General features: G+C 36.9%; 1 protein-coding gene across 1 annotated transcript in view; it reads right to left on the reverse strand.

Annotated features, from left to right (window-relative positions):
* The window catches only part of RYR2 (ryanodine receptor 2), a 798,221-nt gene that overhangs the window by 571,494 nt on the left and 205,399 nt on the right, over positions 1-21,328 (reverse strand). Inside the window, exon 2 of the mRNA XM_061161401.1 lies at positions 14,665-14,784. Within this exon, the coding sequence (XP_061017384.1) occupies positions 14,665-14,784 (120 nt within the window). The remainder of the gene's footprint in view (positions 1-14,664; positions 14,785-21,328) is intronic.

Here is a 21,328-nt window from a genome sequence, read left to right on the forward strand (position 1 = left end):
TGGAGAAATAAAAAGTTTTTCAGACAAGCAAAAGTTAAGAGAATTCAACACCACTAAACCAGCTTTACAACAAATGTTAAAGGCATTTAATTTATATAGTCAAGAAATACAAGAGAAGAAAAAAGATCTACAAAATCAACCCCAAACAATTAAGAAAATGGCAATGGGAACATATATATCAATAATTACTTGAAATGTAAATGGATTAAATGCTCCAACCAAAAGACACAGGCTGGCTGAATGGATACAAAACAAGACCCACATATATGGTGTCTACAAGAAACCCACTTCAGACCTAAATACACAAACAGACTGAAAGTGAGAGGATGGAAAAACACATCCCATGCAAATGGGAAGCAAAAGAAAGCTGGAGTAGCAATCCTCATATCAAACAAAACAGACCTTAAAATAAAGATTACAAGAGATAAGGAAGGACACGACATAAAGATCAATCCAAGAGGAAGACATAGCAATCAGAAATATCTATGCACCCAACGTAGGAGCACCTCAATACATAAAGCAAACACCACCAGACATAAAAGGAGAAACTGAGAGTAACACAATGATAGTAGGAGACGTTAACACCCCACTCACACCAATGGACAGGTCACCAAAACAGAAAATTAATAAGGAAACGCAAGTCTTAAATGATACACTAGATGAGACAGATCTCACTGATATCTTCAAGACATTCCATCCAAATGCAGAAGAATACACCTTCTTCTTAAGTGCACATGGGACATTCTCCAGGATAGATCACATCTTGGGTCACAAATCAAACCTCAGTAAATTTAAGAAAACTGAAATTGTATCAAACATCTAATCCATCCACAACACTATGAGACTATATGTCAATTACAAGGAAAAAACTGCAAAAAACATAAATTCATGGAGATTAAACAATACACTTCTAAATAGTCAACAGGTTACTGAAGAAATAAAAAGGGAAATCAAAAAACTTCTAGAAACAAATGACAGTGAAAACACGACAACTCAAAACCTTTGGGATGCAGCAAAAGCAGTTCTAAGAGGGAAGTTACAGCAATACATCTTACCTCAAGAAACAAGAAAAACATTGAATAGACAACCTAACTTTACACCTAAAACAACTGGAAAAAGAAGAACAAAAAAAATCCCTCAAAATCAGAAAAAGGAAAGAAATCATAAAGATCAGAGCAGAAATAAATGAAAAATAAATGAAAGAAAAGCAAAGATTAACAAAACTAAAAGATGGTTCTTTGAGAAGATAAACATAATTGACAACCCTTTAGCCAGACTCATCAAGAAAACAAAAGAGAAGAAATTAAATCAGGAAAATCAGAAATGAAAAAGGAGAGGCTACAACAGCCAATGCAGAAATACAAAGGATTTTAAGAGACTATTATGAACAACTATATGGCAATAAAGTGGTTAACCTGGAAGAAATGGACAGATTCTTAGAAAAGTTCAATCTTCCAAGACATAGAAATTATGCACAACCCAATTACAAGCACTGAAATTGAAGCTGTGATCAAAAATCTCCCAAAAAACAAACCCCCAAGACCAGAGGCTTCACAGTAGAATTCTATCAAACATTTAGAGAAGAGCTAATGCCTATCCTTCTAAAACTCTTTCAAAAAAAAAAAAAAATGCAGAGAAAGGAACACTTCCAAACTCATTCTATGAGGCCACTGTCACCCTGATACCAAAACCAGACAAACACAACACAAAAAAAACAAAACTACAGGCCAATATCACTGATGAACATATATGCAGATATCCTCAACAAAATTTTAAAATTCTGTTTGAATTCAAACAGAATTCAAAAACACATGAAACAGTTCATACACCATGATCGAGTTGGGTTTATTCTAGGGATGAAAGGATTCTTCAGTATATGCAAATCAATGTGATATACCACATTAACAAACTGAAAGATCAAAACCATATGATAATCTCAATCAATGCAGAAAAAGCCTTTGACAAAATTCAGCACCCATTTATAATTAAAATTCTTCAAAAAATGTGCATAGAAGGAACCTACCTCAACATAGTAATGGCCATATATGATAAGCCTATAGCAAACATTATTCTCAATGGTAAAAGACTGAAAGCATTCCCCCTAAGATCAGGAACAAGACAAGGGTGTCCACTTTCACCACTATTACTCAACATAGTTCTGGAAGTCCTAGCTATAACAATCAGAGAAGGAAAGGAAAGAGAAGGAATCCAGATTGGGGAAAAAAAGTAAAGCTCTCACCATTTGCAGATGACATGATACTGTACATAGAAAACCATTACTAGAGGTAATCAGTGAATTTAGAAAAGTTGCAAGATACAAAATCAATACACAGAAATCACCTGCATTTCCATATATTAATAATGAAAATTCAGAGAGAGAAATTAAGAAATCAATCCTATTCACCACTGGAACAAAAAGAAGTAAATATCTAGGAATAAACTTAACTAAGGAGACAAAAGAACTGTACACAGAAAATTATAAGACATTGATGAAAGATGACATAAACAGATGGAGGCATGTTCCTGGGGAGGAAGAATCAATATTGTGAAAATGAGTATACTACCAACATGCAATCCCTATCAAATTACCAATGGTATTTTACACAGAACTAGAACAAAAAATCTGACAATACATATGGAAACACAAAAGACCCCGAATAGCCAAAGCACTCTTGAGAAAGAAGAATGGAGCTGGAGGAATCAACCTTCCTGACCTCAGATTATACTACAAAGCTACAGTCATCAAGACAGTATGGTACCGGCACAAAAACAGAAATATAGACCAATGGAACAAGATAGAAAGCCAAGAAATAAACCCATGCACCTATAAGTACCTTATTTTTTACAAAAGAGGCACGAATACACAATGGGGCAAAGATAGCCTCTTCAATAAATGGTACTGGGAAAACTGGACAGCTACATGTAAAAGAATGAAATTAGAACACTTCCTAACACCATACACAAAGATAAACTCAAAACGGATTAAAGACCTAAATAGAAGACCAGAAACTATAAAACTTAGAGGAAAACATAGGCAGAACATTTGATGACATAAAGCAAGATCCTCTAGGACCCACCTCCTAGAATAACAGAAATAAAAACAAGTGGGACCTGATTAAACTTAAAAGTTTTTGCACAGCAAAGGAAACTCTAAGCAAGGTGAAAAGACAACCCTCAGAATGGGAGAAAATAATAGCCAATGAAACAACTGACAAAGGATTAATTTCCAAAATATACAAGCAGCTCATACAACTCAATGCCAGAAAAACAAACAACCCAATCAAAAAGTGGGAAAAAGATCTAAACAGACATTTCTCCAAAGAAGACATACAGATGGCTAACAAACACATGAAAAGATGCTCAACATCACTCATTCTCAGAGAAATGCAAATCAAAGCCACAATGAGATCACCTCACACCAGTCAGAATGGCCATCATCAAAAAGTCTACAAACAATAAATGCCAGAGAGGGTGTGGAGAAAAGGGAACGCTTTGAACTGTTGGTAGGAATCTAAATGGATACAGCTATTATGAAAGACAGTATGGAGATTCCTTAAAAAACTAGGAATAAAACCACCATATGACCCGGCAATCCCACTCCTAGGCATATACCCTGAGGAAACCAAAACTGAAAGAGACACATGTATCCCATTGTTCACTGCAGCACTATTTACAATAGCTGGAACATGGAAGCAACCCAGATGTCCATCGACAGGTGAACAGATAAAAAAGCTGTAGAACATATACACAATGGAATATTACTCAGCCATAAAAGGGAACGCATTTGAGTCAGTTCTGATGAGGTGGATGAACCTAGAACCTATTATACAGAGTGAGGTAAGGCAGAGAGATAAATAGTGTATTCTAACACATATATATGGAATCTACAAAAATGGTACTGAAGAATTTATTTACAGGGCAACAATGGAGGAAACGGACATATAGAACAGACTTACGGACATGGGGAGAGGGGAGGAGAGGGTGAGATGTATGGAAAGAGTAACAAGGAAATTTACATTACCATATGTAAAATAGATAGCCAACGGGAATTTGCTGTATGGCTCAGGAAACAGGGGCTCTGTATCAACCTAGAGGGCTGGGATGGGGAGGGAGATGGGAGGGAGGTTCAAAAGGGAGGGGATATATGTATACCTACGGCTGATTCATGTTGAGGTTTGACAGAAAACAACAAAATTCTGTAAAACATTTACTCTTCAATTAAAAACTAAATAAATTTAAAAAAATACCCAGTTACATTCCTACAAACTGACATTGAATGAAGCTCACACTGGGCTCTCGCCACATGCAGCCTCTGCAGTGAATCTGTATGTGTCAGAGGTGAACTCCAGGTAGGTTTTTCTCCAACTGGTTCTATCCTCTTTGGAACTAGTGGGTATTTCTCCCAAGTTTTTGATTCAATTGTTTTTAAGTCTAATAATCTCAGTGTTTTTATGAAGTTCTCATTTCATCTCAAGAAACACTGATCAGAAGCTCATCTCTGACCACAATGAGAATTCTTTAAAATCTTTAAATTATTCCAAGAATGAGTATTTAGCTTCTATGACAATTTATTGATGCTATATTACTCACATAGTCCATAAAGTGCTTCCTACTTAGGTGATTTTAATTATGTCATCTTTGTCCTTGTGAATCACCACCCTTTTCTAACTAGGCAGCATGATCACTGTGCGTTTAAAAAAATAAATTATTTCCACACAGCTTACAAACTGTAATTTAGGAAACACTTCCATTCTGGCCAATATAATTATCTACTGAAAATATTAGACATTCAGTAGACAAATGCCTACTGAAAATTAGACATTTTCTTATAACTTCTATGAGAACTTTAACTATGCAATCACTTATTCTTTATATACTGGGTATTCATACATCATTAGGGTATTTCCTTTATGCCACACCTACCATGTATTTTGCTTTGCTCCAATGTACTGGGAAAAAAATAATTACATAAACTAAAACACAAGGTTTTAAGAAAAAATTTTGGCTATTAATAATATATGCTCTTTCCTGAACAACTGGTCTTTCTTTTACCTCCCTTTCACTCAAAATTCTGTGAATATCACAGTGAATAACAGAATAAAAGAGCAACAATGTTAATATTTATTTTCCTATAATTATGTTTTCTTACTATAAATTTTATGAAAAGACTAAAAAGTATCTGATATTTATGTTTCATAAACGATTTTTAAGGTGAATGTTTTCTCATATCATCCAGCATATATCACATACTGACATTTTTATTATTCAAAAATTCTCACTTGCATGAGTTCATCTGGAATATCACAACTATTATGCATCATTAATACACTAACTCATTATTTATGATTGTGAATGATATTCTGAAATGAGAGTCACTGAAGATAAAACATTGCTCTATCATGTTTCATTATGGGAAGAAATACTTTTAATTAAGTGACGTCATAGAAATTGGAAGAGACAGAATTCTTGATACTGTACAACTCACCAGTAGGGAAAAATCAACAGTGTTATTTCATAGGTACAGTACATATAGAACAGTCATAGAAATATAGAACCACTGGAATGCTGAGCTGAAATAAATCTTAAAGATCCTCTTACTGTATCTGTCCTGAGTCCACAAAAAGAGTAACACCAGAAAGTCATGTGTGAAACAACAATATCATTAAACAAGAATTCTGTTTTTTTTATGAATTTTCTTTTTTGAGGGACCACTTCATTACTATTGATAAATGATTGGTCTAAGACAATCATTGGTCTCCTTTAAACTTAACATAAATTCGAGTTTGTATGTGTGTATGTATGTGTACAAAACCATCATTCCACAGATGTGTAAGTTTCAGTGTACCTTACAACTGGTCTAAATATATGAAGGCTGTTGATACACTGCTTTTATAACCCACTATTTTACAGACGTCTCTCATAAATTTATCCTGGGTAGTTTTCCCATTGATTCATTTGAGACTCAGATATATCATCAAATCATCTGCAACTAGAAATGTTATATGCAAACTTAACTCTATATACCTAGTAACACTGGCTTGTTCCTCCAACCCACATGTTCATAGCAGAGATACTGAAACTGAGCATGCGTGTTTAACTTATATCTACCTCAAACCACTAGCGTCTCCCCTGTAAATACAAGGTGCTGAGTTTTGAACTGAAGTGTGTGAGAATATGTGAGTGTGTGCATGTGTTTGCAAAATAAATGTTCAGGAGATATCCATTAATTCCTATTTTATTATTTTTTGAAAAATAGATTGTAAGTTTTATAAAGTGGTTTTTCCCTATTTTCACAGATGTCAAAAGGATTTTTCTCCTGAGCTCTACAAATATGAAGAATCACACTAATTGAGTTTTTGGTATTGAGCCATTCTTGAATGCCTGGAATAAACCCCACTTGGTTATGATGTATGTCTTAAGGCAACACTGTTTTCTGTTAAAACATTTTACTTTGGATTTCTGTGTCAATATTCATATTTAAAATTATTCTACAATTTTCCAAAATAATTTTTTAAGATTTTCAAATCCATGTTATACTTACTTAACAAAATAAATTTGAAGATTTCCCACTTTCCCTATCTCTGGAATAATTTAAGCTGCATAGTTAAAATTAGGGTTTATCTAATCCTGGTGCATTTTTTATCAGGAAATTCTTTTATTTATGACAGTCTGTTTAGGCTTTCTGTAGTGTATTTAATTTTTCTACAGAATGATTCATTTCATGAAGATTTCCAAATCTAGTTGCATATAATTGAGCAAACGGTCCTTTAGGATTTAATTTACTAAGTTTATACTAAATTTTGACTGTCCCCCCTTTCATATCCTTATGTAACCTCTAATGTTTTAAGATTTGTACTTTCTCTGTCGATTTTTTTCAAGAAATCAATTTTAAATTAATTCCTTTTTATCTTTATTAATCCTATCCTGTTTCTTTTGTTTACTTTGTTCTTCTAGTTTTCATCTGCTTGCTTAATTCATTTTATTTTCTTTTTAATTTTTATTAATACATTCATTTGATGCTAAAAGTTTTCTCCTGGTAACCTTCTTAGATATGCCCACATATTCTAAAATATCATGTATTCATTTTTACAATATTCAAGAAATTCTTCCATTTTAGTTTATTTTTCCTTTGACCTAACATTTATTTAATAGTGTGCTTTGCAATTTTCAAGTAGAAGGAACGTAAAAGTCCCTTTGGGAGTTTTTTTTTAATTTTTAGTTTGTTTTTAGAAGTCCTGTTTGTTATTGCTGTTCTCTGGAATTGACTGAGCTTTTCTTTGTGGGCTAAAATGTGGTCAATATTCTTTAATGTTGTATCATGTTTTGATATAAGAGTGTCATGTTGGTCTCATAAATGAGTTAGGAAATATTCCTGCTGCATCAATCAACTGAATTTTAATTCTTTATAATCTTCTTCAGTTGATCACCGACTTAATGAACCTGAGTTTGAGTAAACTCCAGGAGCTGGTGATGGACAGGGAGGCCTGGCATGCGGTGATTCATGGGGTTGCAAAGAGTCGGACACGACTGAGCAACTCAACTGAACTGAATTGAACTTCCTTAAATGTTTGATAGAATTCACCAGTGAATAATCCACTGGGCCCAATGTTTTCTGTCTGGAACGCTACTGAATGAATGCATATAAATATATTTGGATACAGTATAGGTATTATTATTTTCAAAGATCAGCTAGGGAAATTAAGAACAAGAAAAATAAAACTTTATTTTCACTTATTCATTCTCTGATGCTCTTCCTTTCTTGCTAAAAACCTGAGTTGCTGACCTATATGTTTTCCATATTACTGAAGAACTTCTTTTAACACTTCTTGCAAAGCAGGCCGACTGGCAAAAAAACTCCCTGAATTTTTGTTGTCTGAGAAACTCTTTATCTAATCTTCACTTCTGAGGGGTAGTTTTGCAGGATACTGAATTTTAGGTTGGTAGACTTTTGTTGTTGTTGTTGTTTTCCCTCAACACTAAATATTTCACTACTGTCTCTTCTTGTTTCCAATAGTGTTTTGAGAAGCTAAATATAATACTTATCTTTGCTCTTCTATAGGGACATTTTTGCCTCTGGCATCTCTCTGGACTTTTTAATTTTCTGTACACTGAAAATGATATGCCTACATGTAGGGGTTTTTCATTTATTCTGCTTATTATTCTCTGAATTTCCTGTATCTGTGGCTGTCTGACATTAATTTGCCAAAATCATCAGTCTTTATTATTTCATATATTTCTTCTATTCCTTTCTTCATGATCCTAGAGAACTTCTGTAGTTGTCCTATAGTTCTTAGATACTCTATTCTGTTTGGTTTTTCTTTCAGTAATTTTTCTTTTTGTTACCAGTCTTGCAGGCTTCTTTTGAAGTACTCTCAAGCTCAGAAATTGTTTGCTCAGCAAATTCCCACTTATTCATAAGCCTGTCAAAGGCATTCTTGATTTTGGTTCCAATGTCTTAGATCTCCAACATTTCTTTTCCATCATTTCCTAGAATTTCCACCTCTCTGCTTACATTGCCCATCGGTCCTTGCAGGCTATCTACCTTATCCATTGGAACCTTTAGCACAGTAATCAGGTTTCTTATAAATTCCTGGTTTAACAATTGTAAGTCTGATGGATAGATATTATTCTGTTCCTTATCCTCTCTCTGACACAGAAAATTACACTGATATACATAAAGGAAAACTGTAAATGATTATATAAATAAGTGTAATTAGATTGCTCCACTTATATAGTATACATAAATTATACATGATTATTTATAAATTATACATGATTATATACAAATTATGTATGATTATATATTTATATTCATATATGTAACTATATATGTGTGTGTATGTGTAGTTACAAAGCAAAGAGACAAATAAGGAGCAGAATTAAGTCTACAGGCAACAAATAAACAGATAAAGATTGAAACGACCTTTCTTGTATCCTTAGGAAAGGAGGGTGGGACAGCATGGCTTTTGTAACTTCATGGTCCTGTAGCAACTTGTTCTGCTGTTTTCACCCATTGGTCAAAGGAAGGACTTTTTGACATGAGATCTCTTGGTTGTCTCCCTGCCCTGCTTTTACTTGGCCCTTCTCTATCCTTTGCCCCATCAACCTTGCTCCATCTGAACTGGATTCCCAACAATTGTCCCTCAGAGGAAGACTTGGTCAACAGAAGAGCCTTACTGGTTAGTTTCACAAGTCTACAGGCCAAGATTGCTGTAGAAACATCCATCCTTATCACACTTCCTTCGTTTCTTTCTAGTTTTAGCTGCCAATTTCACATAGCCCCCCATGATTTCTAGTTCATACTTGTTACCAGTTTCCAAAGATGGCAGAAATCATGCTGTCTTCCCTGTACTTCCTCCTCTTCACTTACTGACACCAGATTTGGGATACCTTGTCACCTAGGTTTTCTTAGATATTATATTGTCTGTGGGTTTCACGTTTTGCCATCAGCATAGGTCTGTTTTTAATGTAGAGATCCAAAGAGAGTAACAACTATGCTTCTCTAATAACTTCTAATTTCTCCATAAACTTTTAATAATAACAAGCTGGGTATCTCTGAAAATCACTAAAATACAGAAACAAAAATGTCTTTCATATATAAAGAGTGCACAGTAAGTATCCATAATTATGAATTACAAATAACCAATTAAACACATCAGACATATGCTTACATTTTCTGCAAGAAAATCTACGCTGGGATTATGAAACATTGTCTTTCAGGCAGAGATTAGCCTAAATAAGTATCCTAGGAGACTGAAACAGGCTTTTGAAAAAGTAAGTCTTGCATTTGATTAGAAGATTCTGTAGCTTAAGATATTTCTGGGATCATTTCCAGGAACACATACATAATTTACAGTGACTGACCACTCAATGCTAACAATAATTCTGTTCTCCCAACCTTTATAATAAATGCAGGAGAACCAATTTGAGGGGTAAAAAAAGGCAATCTCTCATTTTCTAGCAATGAATGTCAAATTCAAGTGCATCTGCATGAAACATATCAGTATCTAGGTTTGATAGTTTAAACATGAAATGAAATCTACAGCTTTGACTCCTTGTTATTATATAAAATTAGAAGTTTATTTTATAAAAGTATGTCCTAAGACTAGTGGTTCCCTTTCAAATTTAATAATCTATTAAATGTTATAAATCACTTACTTCTGCTTCTAAGAAATAAAAACATAAATGATCTATACCCAGGGTCCTCAGACAACTCAGAGCTGCTACAGGTAGCTGGGAGTATACATAGTTACAAATTCAGGGAGAGAAGGTGCTGTGGATATTACACAGAATTAAGCCCAATTGACAATATAAGAGCAACATAAACAAATCATTTGAGAAAAACAGTCCATAAGAGGGACTGTTGCAGATAGACTTTGAAGGACAAGCAGTATTTCACCAGCAGGTAAAGTAAACGAAGGACATACAATTCAGTGAGAACAAAGTAAAATGGAGATATGAAAAAGGCAAAATAATACTGACACAGTAGGGAACTGTGAAGTAATCTGAGTAGGGGAGAGAAAAGAGTATTTATGCTGTAAGAACTATAAAAAAAAATTTCAGATCGGTTTACTGGACTTCAATTGCTATTTTAAGTCTACACTTGATAAACAATTTCAGTATCTCATCCTAAACACAAATTTTCAGATAAACCAAAAAGGAATAAGGAAGCACATCAAGAACAAAAAAAAGGGCTGAAATGGTCAGTGCCCTATGTCATCAGTCACAACTAATAGCCAAGCAGCCCTTGACGTACATAACTGTGCAAGTTTTTGCTGAAGCATCAATGATTACAGTATCATATTTGTTTCAGGTACACTAACAAGAGTATATTAAATAGAATGTTCTGCCTATGTTCACTGCTAGGATTTGATGGCTTCAGGTCTAACCTTTAGGTCTTTCATCCATTTTGAATTTATTTTGTATATGGTATATGGAAATATTCTAATTTCATTCTTTTACCAGTAACTGTCCAGTAGTCCCAGCACCACTTATTGAAGAGACTGTTTTTAATCCATTGTATATTCTTGTCTCATTTGTCATAGACTACTTGACAGTAGGTGCCTGGGTTTATTTCTGGGCTCTTTATTCTGCCCCATAGATCTACGTGTTTCTTTTTGTGCCAGTACCATGTTGTTTTGATTACTGCAGCTTTGTAGTATAGTCTGAAGTCAGGAGCATAATACCGTCTGCTTTATTCTTCTTTTCTCAAAAACTGCTTTGGCAATTCAGGGGGTTTTGTGTTTCCATATACATTTTAGGATTATTTGTTCTAGTTCTGTGATAAATGTCATGGGTACGTGACAGGGATTCAGTTCAGTCACTCAGTAGTGTCTGACTCTTTGCGACGCCAAGGACTGCAGCATACCAGGCCTCCCTGTCCATTGCCAACACCCGGAGTTCAGCCAAACTCATGCCCATTGAGTCGGTGATACCATCCAACCATCTCATCCTCTGTCGTCCCCTTCTCCTCTGCCATCAATCTTTCCCAGCATCTGGGTCTTTTCAAATGAGTCACCTCTTCACATCAGGTGGCCAAAGTATTGGAGTTTCAGTTTCAGCATCAGTCCTTCCAATGAATATTTAGGACTGATTTCCTTTAGGATGGACCGGTTGGGTCTCCTTGCTGTCCAAGAGACTCTCAAGAGTCTTCTCCAACACCACAGTTCAAAAGCATCAACTCTTCGGCACTCAGCTTTCTTTACAGTCCAACTCTTACATCCATACATGACTACTGGAAAAACCATAGCTTTGACTAGATGGACCTTTGTGGGCAAAGTAACGTCTGTGCTTTTTAACATGCTGTCTAGGTTGGTCACAACTTTTCTTCCAAGGAGCAAGCATCTTTTAATTTCATGGCTGCAGCTACCATTTGCAGTGATTTTGGAGCCCAAGAAAATAAAGTCGGTCACTGTTTCCATTGTTTCCCTATCTATTCACCATGAAGTGATGGGACCAGATGCCATGTAGATTGCTTTAGGTAGTAGAGACATTTACTGATATTATTTCTTCCAATATATCAATGAAATATATTTCCATTTCTTTGTATCATCTTCAATTTCCTTCAACAGAATTTTATAGTTTTCATGGCAAAGGTCTTTCACCTCCTTAGTTTATTCCTGGGTATTTTATTTTTACTCTTTTTGATGCAGTTTTAGACAGGATTGTTCCTGTGTTTTCTGTTTCTGATGTTTCATCATTAGCAAATAGTAAGCAGGGTTGGCGTGCTCACTGGGCTCAGGCCGTGGCATGCGATAGGGAAGGTGAGGGAAAGCCACAGCCGTCTCCACAGTTTTCAGTCTGCCCTCTCCACCCTGCTTTAGGCGCAAGCTAGTGCATGCCCACAACTCACAAGCAAAGTCCAGGCTTCCCACAGACCTTCTGTGAGGCCCACCAGCTCTCCAACCAGCAAAGGAGCTCAATTTCCCTGTGCCAGACCCCCTGGGCTGGGACACCCAACATGTGGCTGGAGCTGCTCACTCCCCAGGACAAATCTCCACCTGTAAAATCTCTTTTCCTCTGAGTCCCCTTCCAAAGGCACAGGTCCCAACCTGATCATTTCTCTTCCCTTCTTACAAGATTCCATGTGGCTCTTTCTTACATCTTTGGTTGTACAGGACTCTCTGAGCCAGTTTCTAGTTAGTTTTCAGTGAGAAATGTTCCACATGTAAATGTATTTTTGATGTGCTTGTCGGGAGAGGTGAGCTCCACCTCCTACTCCATCTTGACTGATCTCAATATTAACTGGATGCCTAGTCTATTTCAGTGCCTTGCCTACTACACAACACACCTGCTAGAGAAATCAGGAGAATTCATTTTTAGTACTGGAAATCAGCTCTTATATTAAAGACCAAGGCAACCACAGCCAGTACAGTGAAAAATCAAAACCCAGCTAACTGGCCTGCCTGGTTCTAGCCACTACAAAAATACCAGAAACCACAGGGAAAGTACTAAATATTAAATTCCTGATATGTTTTTTAAAAAGAATATTTTTCACAACTGATATCTAGCACAGTAATTTTCACAAAGAGAATGCTCAATAAACATTTGTCAAATTAAAAATAAATCAAGGCATGGCTATAAAATGCATAATGTTATGTCACCCATTATTGTAATATTAGTAACGTGACTTGGCCCTAAATTATTTAATAAATCATATACAGACATTGTTCCATTGTTCACAGAATAATCAAAGGGGTACTGTGTCATTAAGAACTGGGGATTCAAATCAAAAGACTGAGGTGTTAAGTGTGAAAATTTGCCACTGTCAATGCTGTGGCACCAAGTCACAGGAAGCCTCTGGTCTCATACCTGTCCTCTCTCAGCCATCCATGCCCTCAAGTGTACAGTGAACAGAACAACAATAACTATGCATAACACACCCTTATTGTGACAATCGAATGCGATCATGCATGTCAAATGACTCTGTAAACTAAAAAGTGCTACCCAAAAGATTAATAAACTGACTTTTCTGGTTGACTGTCTACCTGCAGAGATATCTGCCTTTCCTCTCTTTCCTTTATTCTACACACTCTGATCTATCAGCACACCCTCTATATCCCCCAAGCATATTCCCAACCCCTCACACTAAGTTTCCTCACCATCATTGCTTCTCATCAGCATACTCAGAAGTTGCCCTGCAAACTTCTGCAGGCACCTCCCACTGCTCTCCACGCTTTTAATCTTAATCTTTCCACATTCTCTAATCCAGTGGTCCCCAACCTTTTTGGCACCTGGAACTGGTCTGACAATTTTTCCACCAACGAAGAAGGGGCAGGGATGGTTCAGGTGGTAATGCAGGCAACGGGGAGGGGTAGGTGAAGCTTAGCTAGCTCACGCACCACTCACCTCTTGCGGAGAGGCCCAGTTTCCTAAGAGGCCACACTGGTCTGCAGACCAGGTGTTGGTGACCCCTGCTCGAATCCACAAAAAAGTCAAATCAATCTTTTAAATATGACATAGAATTGCATTGCTCACCTGATCCAATAGTCTCCTTTCTTACTAGGAAAGAATAACAACTATGGGGTTGGACAGTAAGTTTGTCTGGGTTTTCCCATAAGGTGTAACATAAAAATCCAAACCTTTTGGTCAATCCAATACTAACCAAGGGCTGGAAGACCCTTCACCTCCCCTCACTAGTGGTCCCATTCGTGATATCAGAGCTGCAGTGCCTACTGGTCCTTCCTTCAAGAGACCGTAAGCACATTCCTAATGAGGGGCCCTTGCACTGCCTGGTGCTTCTTTCCAGAATGGTCAGGAACTTACTGCTTCTCCCTTTCTCACTTCATTCAGCTCAAACGTCACTGTCTCAGAATGGCCTTCCTTACCTTCTCAGATGAGTCCTTACCTCATCACTCTCCACCCTGTCACTCTGCTTTTCTTCAGAGCCCTTATTGGTTCTGAAATTATTAACATGTTTACTTATCTTCTGGGATATAAACAGCATGAGAGCAAAAAGACTCTGTCTGTTCCTGTTAACAATTGCATCTGAGTTATTTACATGGTTTAGGGGCTCAATTGAAATGCACTTAATGGATAGTGAAAAGACTGCTCAATTTCCTTTAGTTGATGTGTTCCATAGAAAACAGAAGAGTGCCCATAAATAACTTCAATGCCACTAGTAAAACCTGAATGTTTGAATGGCCTGAAAAGGCTTTATCTCACCTTGGAATTCGAAGTGGACTCCAAGAAGCAAAGTCTGTTGCCAAATCCTTCTGCTGCCAAACATAGTTTCTGTTGTTCTTTGTGGATGGTTGCGGTACACTGTAGAACCACTTCATCATCCTGCAAAAGGGATAAAAAGAGAAAAAAAGTGAAATTTGGCATGACTCAGTCTAAATCAGATCTAGAAGATTATTATTTTAGTGCATTTTAAAGATCAGAGAAAAATGAATCTAAGAAATGTCCTTCCAAAAGCCACACAATCAATTCCTAGAGCATTTTTATTTACCAAAAAAAGATAACTGGGTAGCGGGAATCAGAAGAAGTTACTACCATTGACAACAATTAACAGCTTTTTGCAATTGACAGAGGCAACCTGAATAGAAAATGGTAAAAGACAGGATTTCTATGTTAGAGTTCTTACACACTACTTTAAATCATCAAAATTATCAAGAAATGGTCTGACATACTCCTGGAACATCAAGTATCATCAAGAATGGAACAGAGTCTACTAGCAGGTGCACAATCACATTGTTCTAAAACTGACTCAGGAAAACAGGTCAATAACAGAGCTTCTGGGTTCAAATCAACCCAAAAAATCATCTTAGTTCAACCATGCACTGGCAACTTGATCATCTGTGAAATAATCCTGGATTGCTTAAAAATTTACAGAGAGGTGATTTGTTAGTTCAATCCTCTGAGCTCCCACACTTGGTTTCCAATCAATTAAGTTCACAGAATTACAGGAAAAACTGTACAAGGGAAGCAAGACCCACAGGATGACTTGGCACAGGCAATATGAACACAGCAAGAAGCATGGGCTTCAGAATTCGCAGTAGCTGGGTTCCCATTCCAGTTCTGCCATCGACAAAGTGAGGAGAGAAATGAGATGAACTCGTACAGTGACTGACATGCAAAAGGCCCTACAGCAGCCAGAAATGGGAGATACCATGATCATTTTTTAACAAAATATCTCAGTTTAACAGGTTCTAAGTGACAGATACCTAAGTCTAACCATTTGTATTTTGATATTTCAATCTCAAAGAAACAGTATACCTAACAGAGAAGTAAACAAACAAACATACTTATCAACCCTTTTAATTAGAATGAAGCTGAAAAGGGAATATGAGTACATGCTAGAAGACCCTCACCATGGTAGAATGGCGGAGAAGAGGTAATGTGACAAATATTCAAACGCAGAAAACAAGCCCTTTTGGTTAACCTAAAAACAATGCTGTATCAATTGGAAAAGTACAGCTCTAATTTAAAAACCTTTATCAATGCCATGTACTTGCTTTATTTCCTGTGTGGTAGCAGCAGTACCTAATAGCTGGCTCATAGCATGGGTCAAAGCCAGGTCCAATCTCTTAATAATTACTTTCCAACTACCCCCCCAGTGCTCATTAATTTCCAGTGAGCATTCAATTGTTGCATTTCAAAAGTCAATTGCTTAAAAAAAAAAAAGCCTTATTTTCATACAATGAGTACATCTAAAGATTACTTCACATTCAGCATGGCTATAATAAAAAATAATGAAGCGTCTTTGTTGCTTATATAATCTGCAAGATCAAAGATACATTGTGTTTGCCAAATAGGTGGTGTTAATAACAAAGTGCTGAATTGTGCTGGTGTGTTCAATGCCTTCCCAAATCCCCAATGTCTTTGCTATCTTGTCTCACTGCCTCTGTGGAGCGAACTCCAGCATGGAAACTACACTCTTGGGTAAGATAGACTTCTTTGGATACTAGAGGTGATCTAAATACGAGTTAGGGGTCTTCCCTGGTGACCCAGTGGTTAAGTGTCCACCTTCCAATGCAGGGGATACAGGTTTGATCCCTGGTGGGAGAACTAAGATCCCACATGTCACATGCAACTAGGCCTATGTGCTACAATTAGAGAAGCCCGCGCACTAACAAGAAAAGCCTGTGTGCCTCAACAAAGAGTCCATGCAGTCAGAAATCTTCAATAAATACCACTTAGTAAGTAATTACGGCAGTGGACTAATTAAAGACATTTTAGGAATGAGAATAAGAAAATACAGCAAGGTACAGGACAGGTAAGAATAAACGGTGCTACCCAGTAAGCTCTGAAAGAAGAGAAGGCACGTCACATTTACCAAAAATATAGCGAATACCAGTCCTGGCATTAATTTATTTAATCCTCCCAATATTCCAGCAATATACTGATCATTCATACAAACAGTTGAGGAAAATGAGGTTCAAAGTAACTTGTCACTCACAAAGGGCTGATCATACTTATTTCCAAGAATTGGTCATGAAACCTGAAAAGTCCTAGGCCCCACACTGGTTCTAAAGGCTCAAGTGACTTTTATTACTTCTGTTATCTAGAGATGTACTTCTCTATCTTTAACATGCATCCTCTCACTCATGGGTCTTGGGTAGATTCTGCGTTTCTAACAAGTGCTTGAGGATGAGGGAGATTCAGAATGAGTCCCAGAAAGGACTGTGATCCCAGAAAATAGGTGAGAAGTCTTTTATAAGAGTTTGTAGACAATCAGTAACAGTCGAATGTTAAAATACGTCATGGACTTTGGACAGAACTAGAAATGAGAGATGCTCATTAGTATGTGGTACAAACCAACTTATATAAGGGAAAGGAGTAAAGTACTGAACTACTCTATCAAACCAATAAAACCAGCTCACTGTGCAGTTTCCTTCCAATTTAGTACCTCGACATTGTGTGGTGTAGTGCCTAGTCATGAAGTAACACTGAATTTACAGAGCTCCACCACACCACCAACAAAACAGTCCATGACTACAACTTTCAACCATGATCCAACCTTGATGGATAGAACCTAGCTTGACACACATATAAGATTTTCTCCAGTTTATCTGGGAGCTGATTCTACTTTAATTCCTGTAAGCAAAGCGTTCCTTTTTGACAAAAAGTAAAATATACTGAGCAGCGATGGACCAAACACCAATTCACAAACACCTGCAAATTCCCTTTAATTAACCCATCATTCATCTCATTGCACTATTTTTCTCCAGAAGCACTGAGGTTTGATAGCCTACTGACTATGCATTTGAAAAGTTTTGACAAGTAGTTTATTTTTAATTATTACAACCAATGTACAATAAATCTGGCTACAGTTGACACACACGTATGTGTATACGATATTGGTACACACACTCACACACGAAATCTGTCCAAAAAGAAAGATTAAACAGTGCCTGATACTGATTGGATCCAGAGAGTTAACACTGCTCAGGCAACAGAACAATAAGGATACATTAAAATATCACTTTGAGGGTCATAAAGCATCTTCTGAATCAGTCTTTGCTACCCAGGCCTTGAGGTCCAGACTGCTAACTTAACTATCATTTCTTGTGTTCATGTTTTGGTTGCACGTGCGATTGGTGTGCCTCAACCTATAAAAACTAAAATCACCCTTCAATACTCCATCATCTTTTGGTATACTTTGTTTTTTGAGTTCCAAGTACCTAGGGCAACAGATTTTCATTCAACTTACAAGAAATTACATTGCAGGAAAAAATTCTACAAAAATGAATTGTCCTTCTGTTTTCTTATTTCACTTTTTTAAATTTCAAAGTAGCCTTAGAAGGTACTAATATCTTGCTGTTTCCAGAAATACTTGAACCTACACCAACGCCAAGACAAACATGAAGAAACAAAATTACTAATCTTGTTTTATAAGATTCTGAATAATAAATTGTGAATAAAGAAATCTTTTAGAAGAAACTTCATGAACAATTAGATAAATGGCAGGGCTTAAGTAAGAGAGACATCCAGCATATTGTAACCAAGTCCTACGACATCTGCACCATCAGTATCTTTCGATTCCATTACTCTCTCACCACCCTAGCTACAATCAACTCTTACTTAGACATCTTCAAAATCTTCAGAATAGCTTTCCACACTGCAAACCCCGTTACAACAGTGCTTCACCTTAAAGTCTCACCATGAGACCAACCACACTGTTTCCTGGCTTACAACCTTTGACTGGCTTCTCACTGGTCTAAGGAAAAAGACCAAAACCAACCTCTAGCCTAAAAGGCTTTGCACTGCATGCTCTATGCAAGCCCAACATTTCTTCCTACCAACCTTCCTTCATTCCTATGCTCCTACATGACTCTTGTCATTAAACCCATTCTCCACCCTCTAGCTAAGACAATCACCTTTCAAATATCAATTCAAACATCTCTTCCAGAGGGTAGCCTTCCCTGACCCACCAGGCTATGGTAATTACCTTGTTTTGTGTTCCTATGGCACTATTTTCCTTCCTTCCATTTCTTCGATTGTTACTATGCATTCATTTATGTAATTATGAGAGTATACAGTGTCTAACACTGCGCCTGACAAATATACACCATAAATGATTATTTATCATAATCCACTCTACGATTACTCAGAAATATGCACTGCCATGCTGACAACTGGAGTTGCTTTCTAAAACTGCCAAGAGACTATTTAATTTCCCAAATTAAGGTGAGCATTATACAATCCCATTAAATGATTTCACAGCTAAATGTGCCAGGAAATAGGGCATTATTGGGGAAAATCACTGATCCTATCATATTCATGAGAAATTTTAATGTATCACAAGTATACATTGGATCACTGAAAAAAAGCAATCGAGTTCTTCATTTTCCCCCTATTTCCACATAAACACCATAAAAATTAGACCACAACTCTTTCCATATACAATCTAAGCTATCCAAGCATATTATACGCTTGAAAAGTCAAAAAATGCTCTTAATAACTCTGGTCATTAAAAAGTCCCTCATCACACCAAATACTTCCCCGTAGGCTCTGATTAGGCTTATCTTTCAAAATGTTTATCCAGGTTTAAACTTTCATTAACTGATCCTCTCCTTTAGTTACATCCTGGTAATTTTGCCACAGTTGGCGGTAACTCAAAAAGTTCACCATCAGTATTGTATCCAATGCTATCTGTCAAGCAGGTCAGATTAAACTCCACAAAAACCAAGTATCCAATGAAAATAAACAGCTTAGTTAAAACCTGAGGGACTCATAACACCATTCAATTTAGACCACTGCACACAATAAATACTTGGTAAATATATGTTGGATTGAATTCCTTTTGTTAAATGCTACTGTATTTTTCCTGTGATTTTTCGTACAGCTCTTAAGTATAGAGATCAATTATTTACAGGGGGGGGAAGCCAGCACCACAATACTGCATTCCAGGCAATTTTATGATGAGTAAATAAGACATGATTTCTATAACAAATGCTGCCAAGTCTGCTGGAATGGTACAAGATGGAAAATAATTATCAAATAACACCACCAACAGCTTCTTTCAAACATTCGTAACTGAAATATTTTCTGAGGACATAATGTACGCTAGGAAATGTTCTAAGCCCTTGAGAAAATTTAGTAAATAAACCAAAGAACTCTGAACTTATTAGGCTTACCTCCTGGCAGGGAAGAGAGACAATAAACAAACAATAAGTTCACAAATTATGTTAAAGGTGAAAAGTCTGTGGGAAAAAAATGGGAACAGGACAAGGGGATCGGAGTGATGCTGCAGTGGGGGTGATTAAAATTATGAATAAAGTTATCAGGCTTCATTTGGGCAAAGATTTGAAGCAGGGAAGAGGAATCAGTCACATGAGTACCTGCAGAAGGGGCATTCCAGGCAGAAGGAAGGCCTGTGAAAGCCTCTCGGGCAGAAGAGTACCTGGCACATCCAAGAAACAGGGGTGACATCACTGCAGACGGAATGGAGTAAGCCAGCGGGAGGATGGCGGGAGATGAGGGTCCAGGTCAGTACAGAACCTGAGCCTGGTGTAAAGCCTCTGGCTTTTTCTCAGGGACTGGGGAGCCTGTGCCACGTACTAAATGCAACCTACAGAGAGACGAGGAAGAAGCAGGGTGACCTCACAGGACCACTGCAACCATTCAGCGGACGTGAGGGTGACTCAGACCGCAGTGGGAACAGTGGAGGCAGAGACAAATGATCAAATCCTGGCTATGCTTTGCACTGATCTAGGGCCTATTATGTTCCAGAAGCTGTGATAAGTAGTCACAAGTTTACTTCACGTGTTCCATCAACATGTCTACCTTTTCTAGCCTACTGCCAAATAAAATGTTAACTGTATTATTTTTCTTTCTTACAGCAAATATGTAGATAGCAGAACAAATGAGCTAAGAGAATCCAAAGAAAACCAGTCCGTATCTGTGGTCTCATAGTGAGTCTACATTTTTTCATTTTAAAAAATGCAGGTAGTCCTCAGTTCACACATTAGCACAGGACTCTAAAAATGACCATGCAAAGCAATCTCTGGGAGAATTACTTATGAATTGTTCCTTGATCTTTACAACTCTCCCTGGTATCAGTTATGAAAGTACAGAAAATAAAATAGCAAAACTAATATTGGTTTAGCATGCTGTAATTTACTACATTAGAAATATGGAGAATGGAAAGTGTTTTATTTCTTCAGAAAACACTTATCAAGAGTAGTCTGAACAGCGCTTGCTTTCCCTGGAGAACTTTCCCTGGAGAACGTACATCTCTTCAAATGTCACGGCCAGTGGTTATAATCCCACATTTGTCAGCATTTTCAATGTTATAAAATATCACAGAGTTCTTTATTATGAACATCTTGTCGCTGTCACTTCCTCTGGGACATCTTCATCCTTTTTGTCACATCTGTTTCCC

Source organism: Dama dama, chromosome 15 (genome assembly GCF_033118175.1).
Source record: "Dama dama isolate Ldn47 chromosome 15, ASM3311817v1, whole genome shotgun sequence".
Classification (NCBI taxonomy): domain Eukaryota; kingdom Metazoa; phylum Chordata; class Mammalia; order Artiodactyla; family Cervidae; genus Dama; species Dama dama.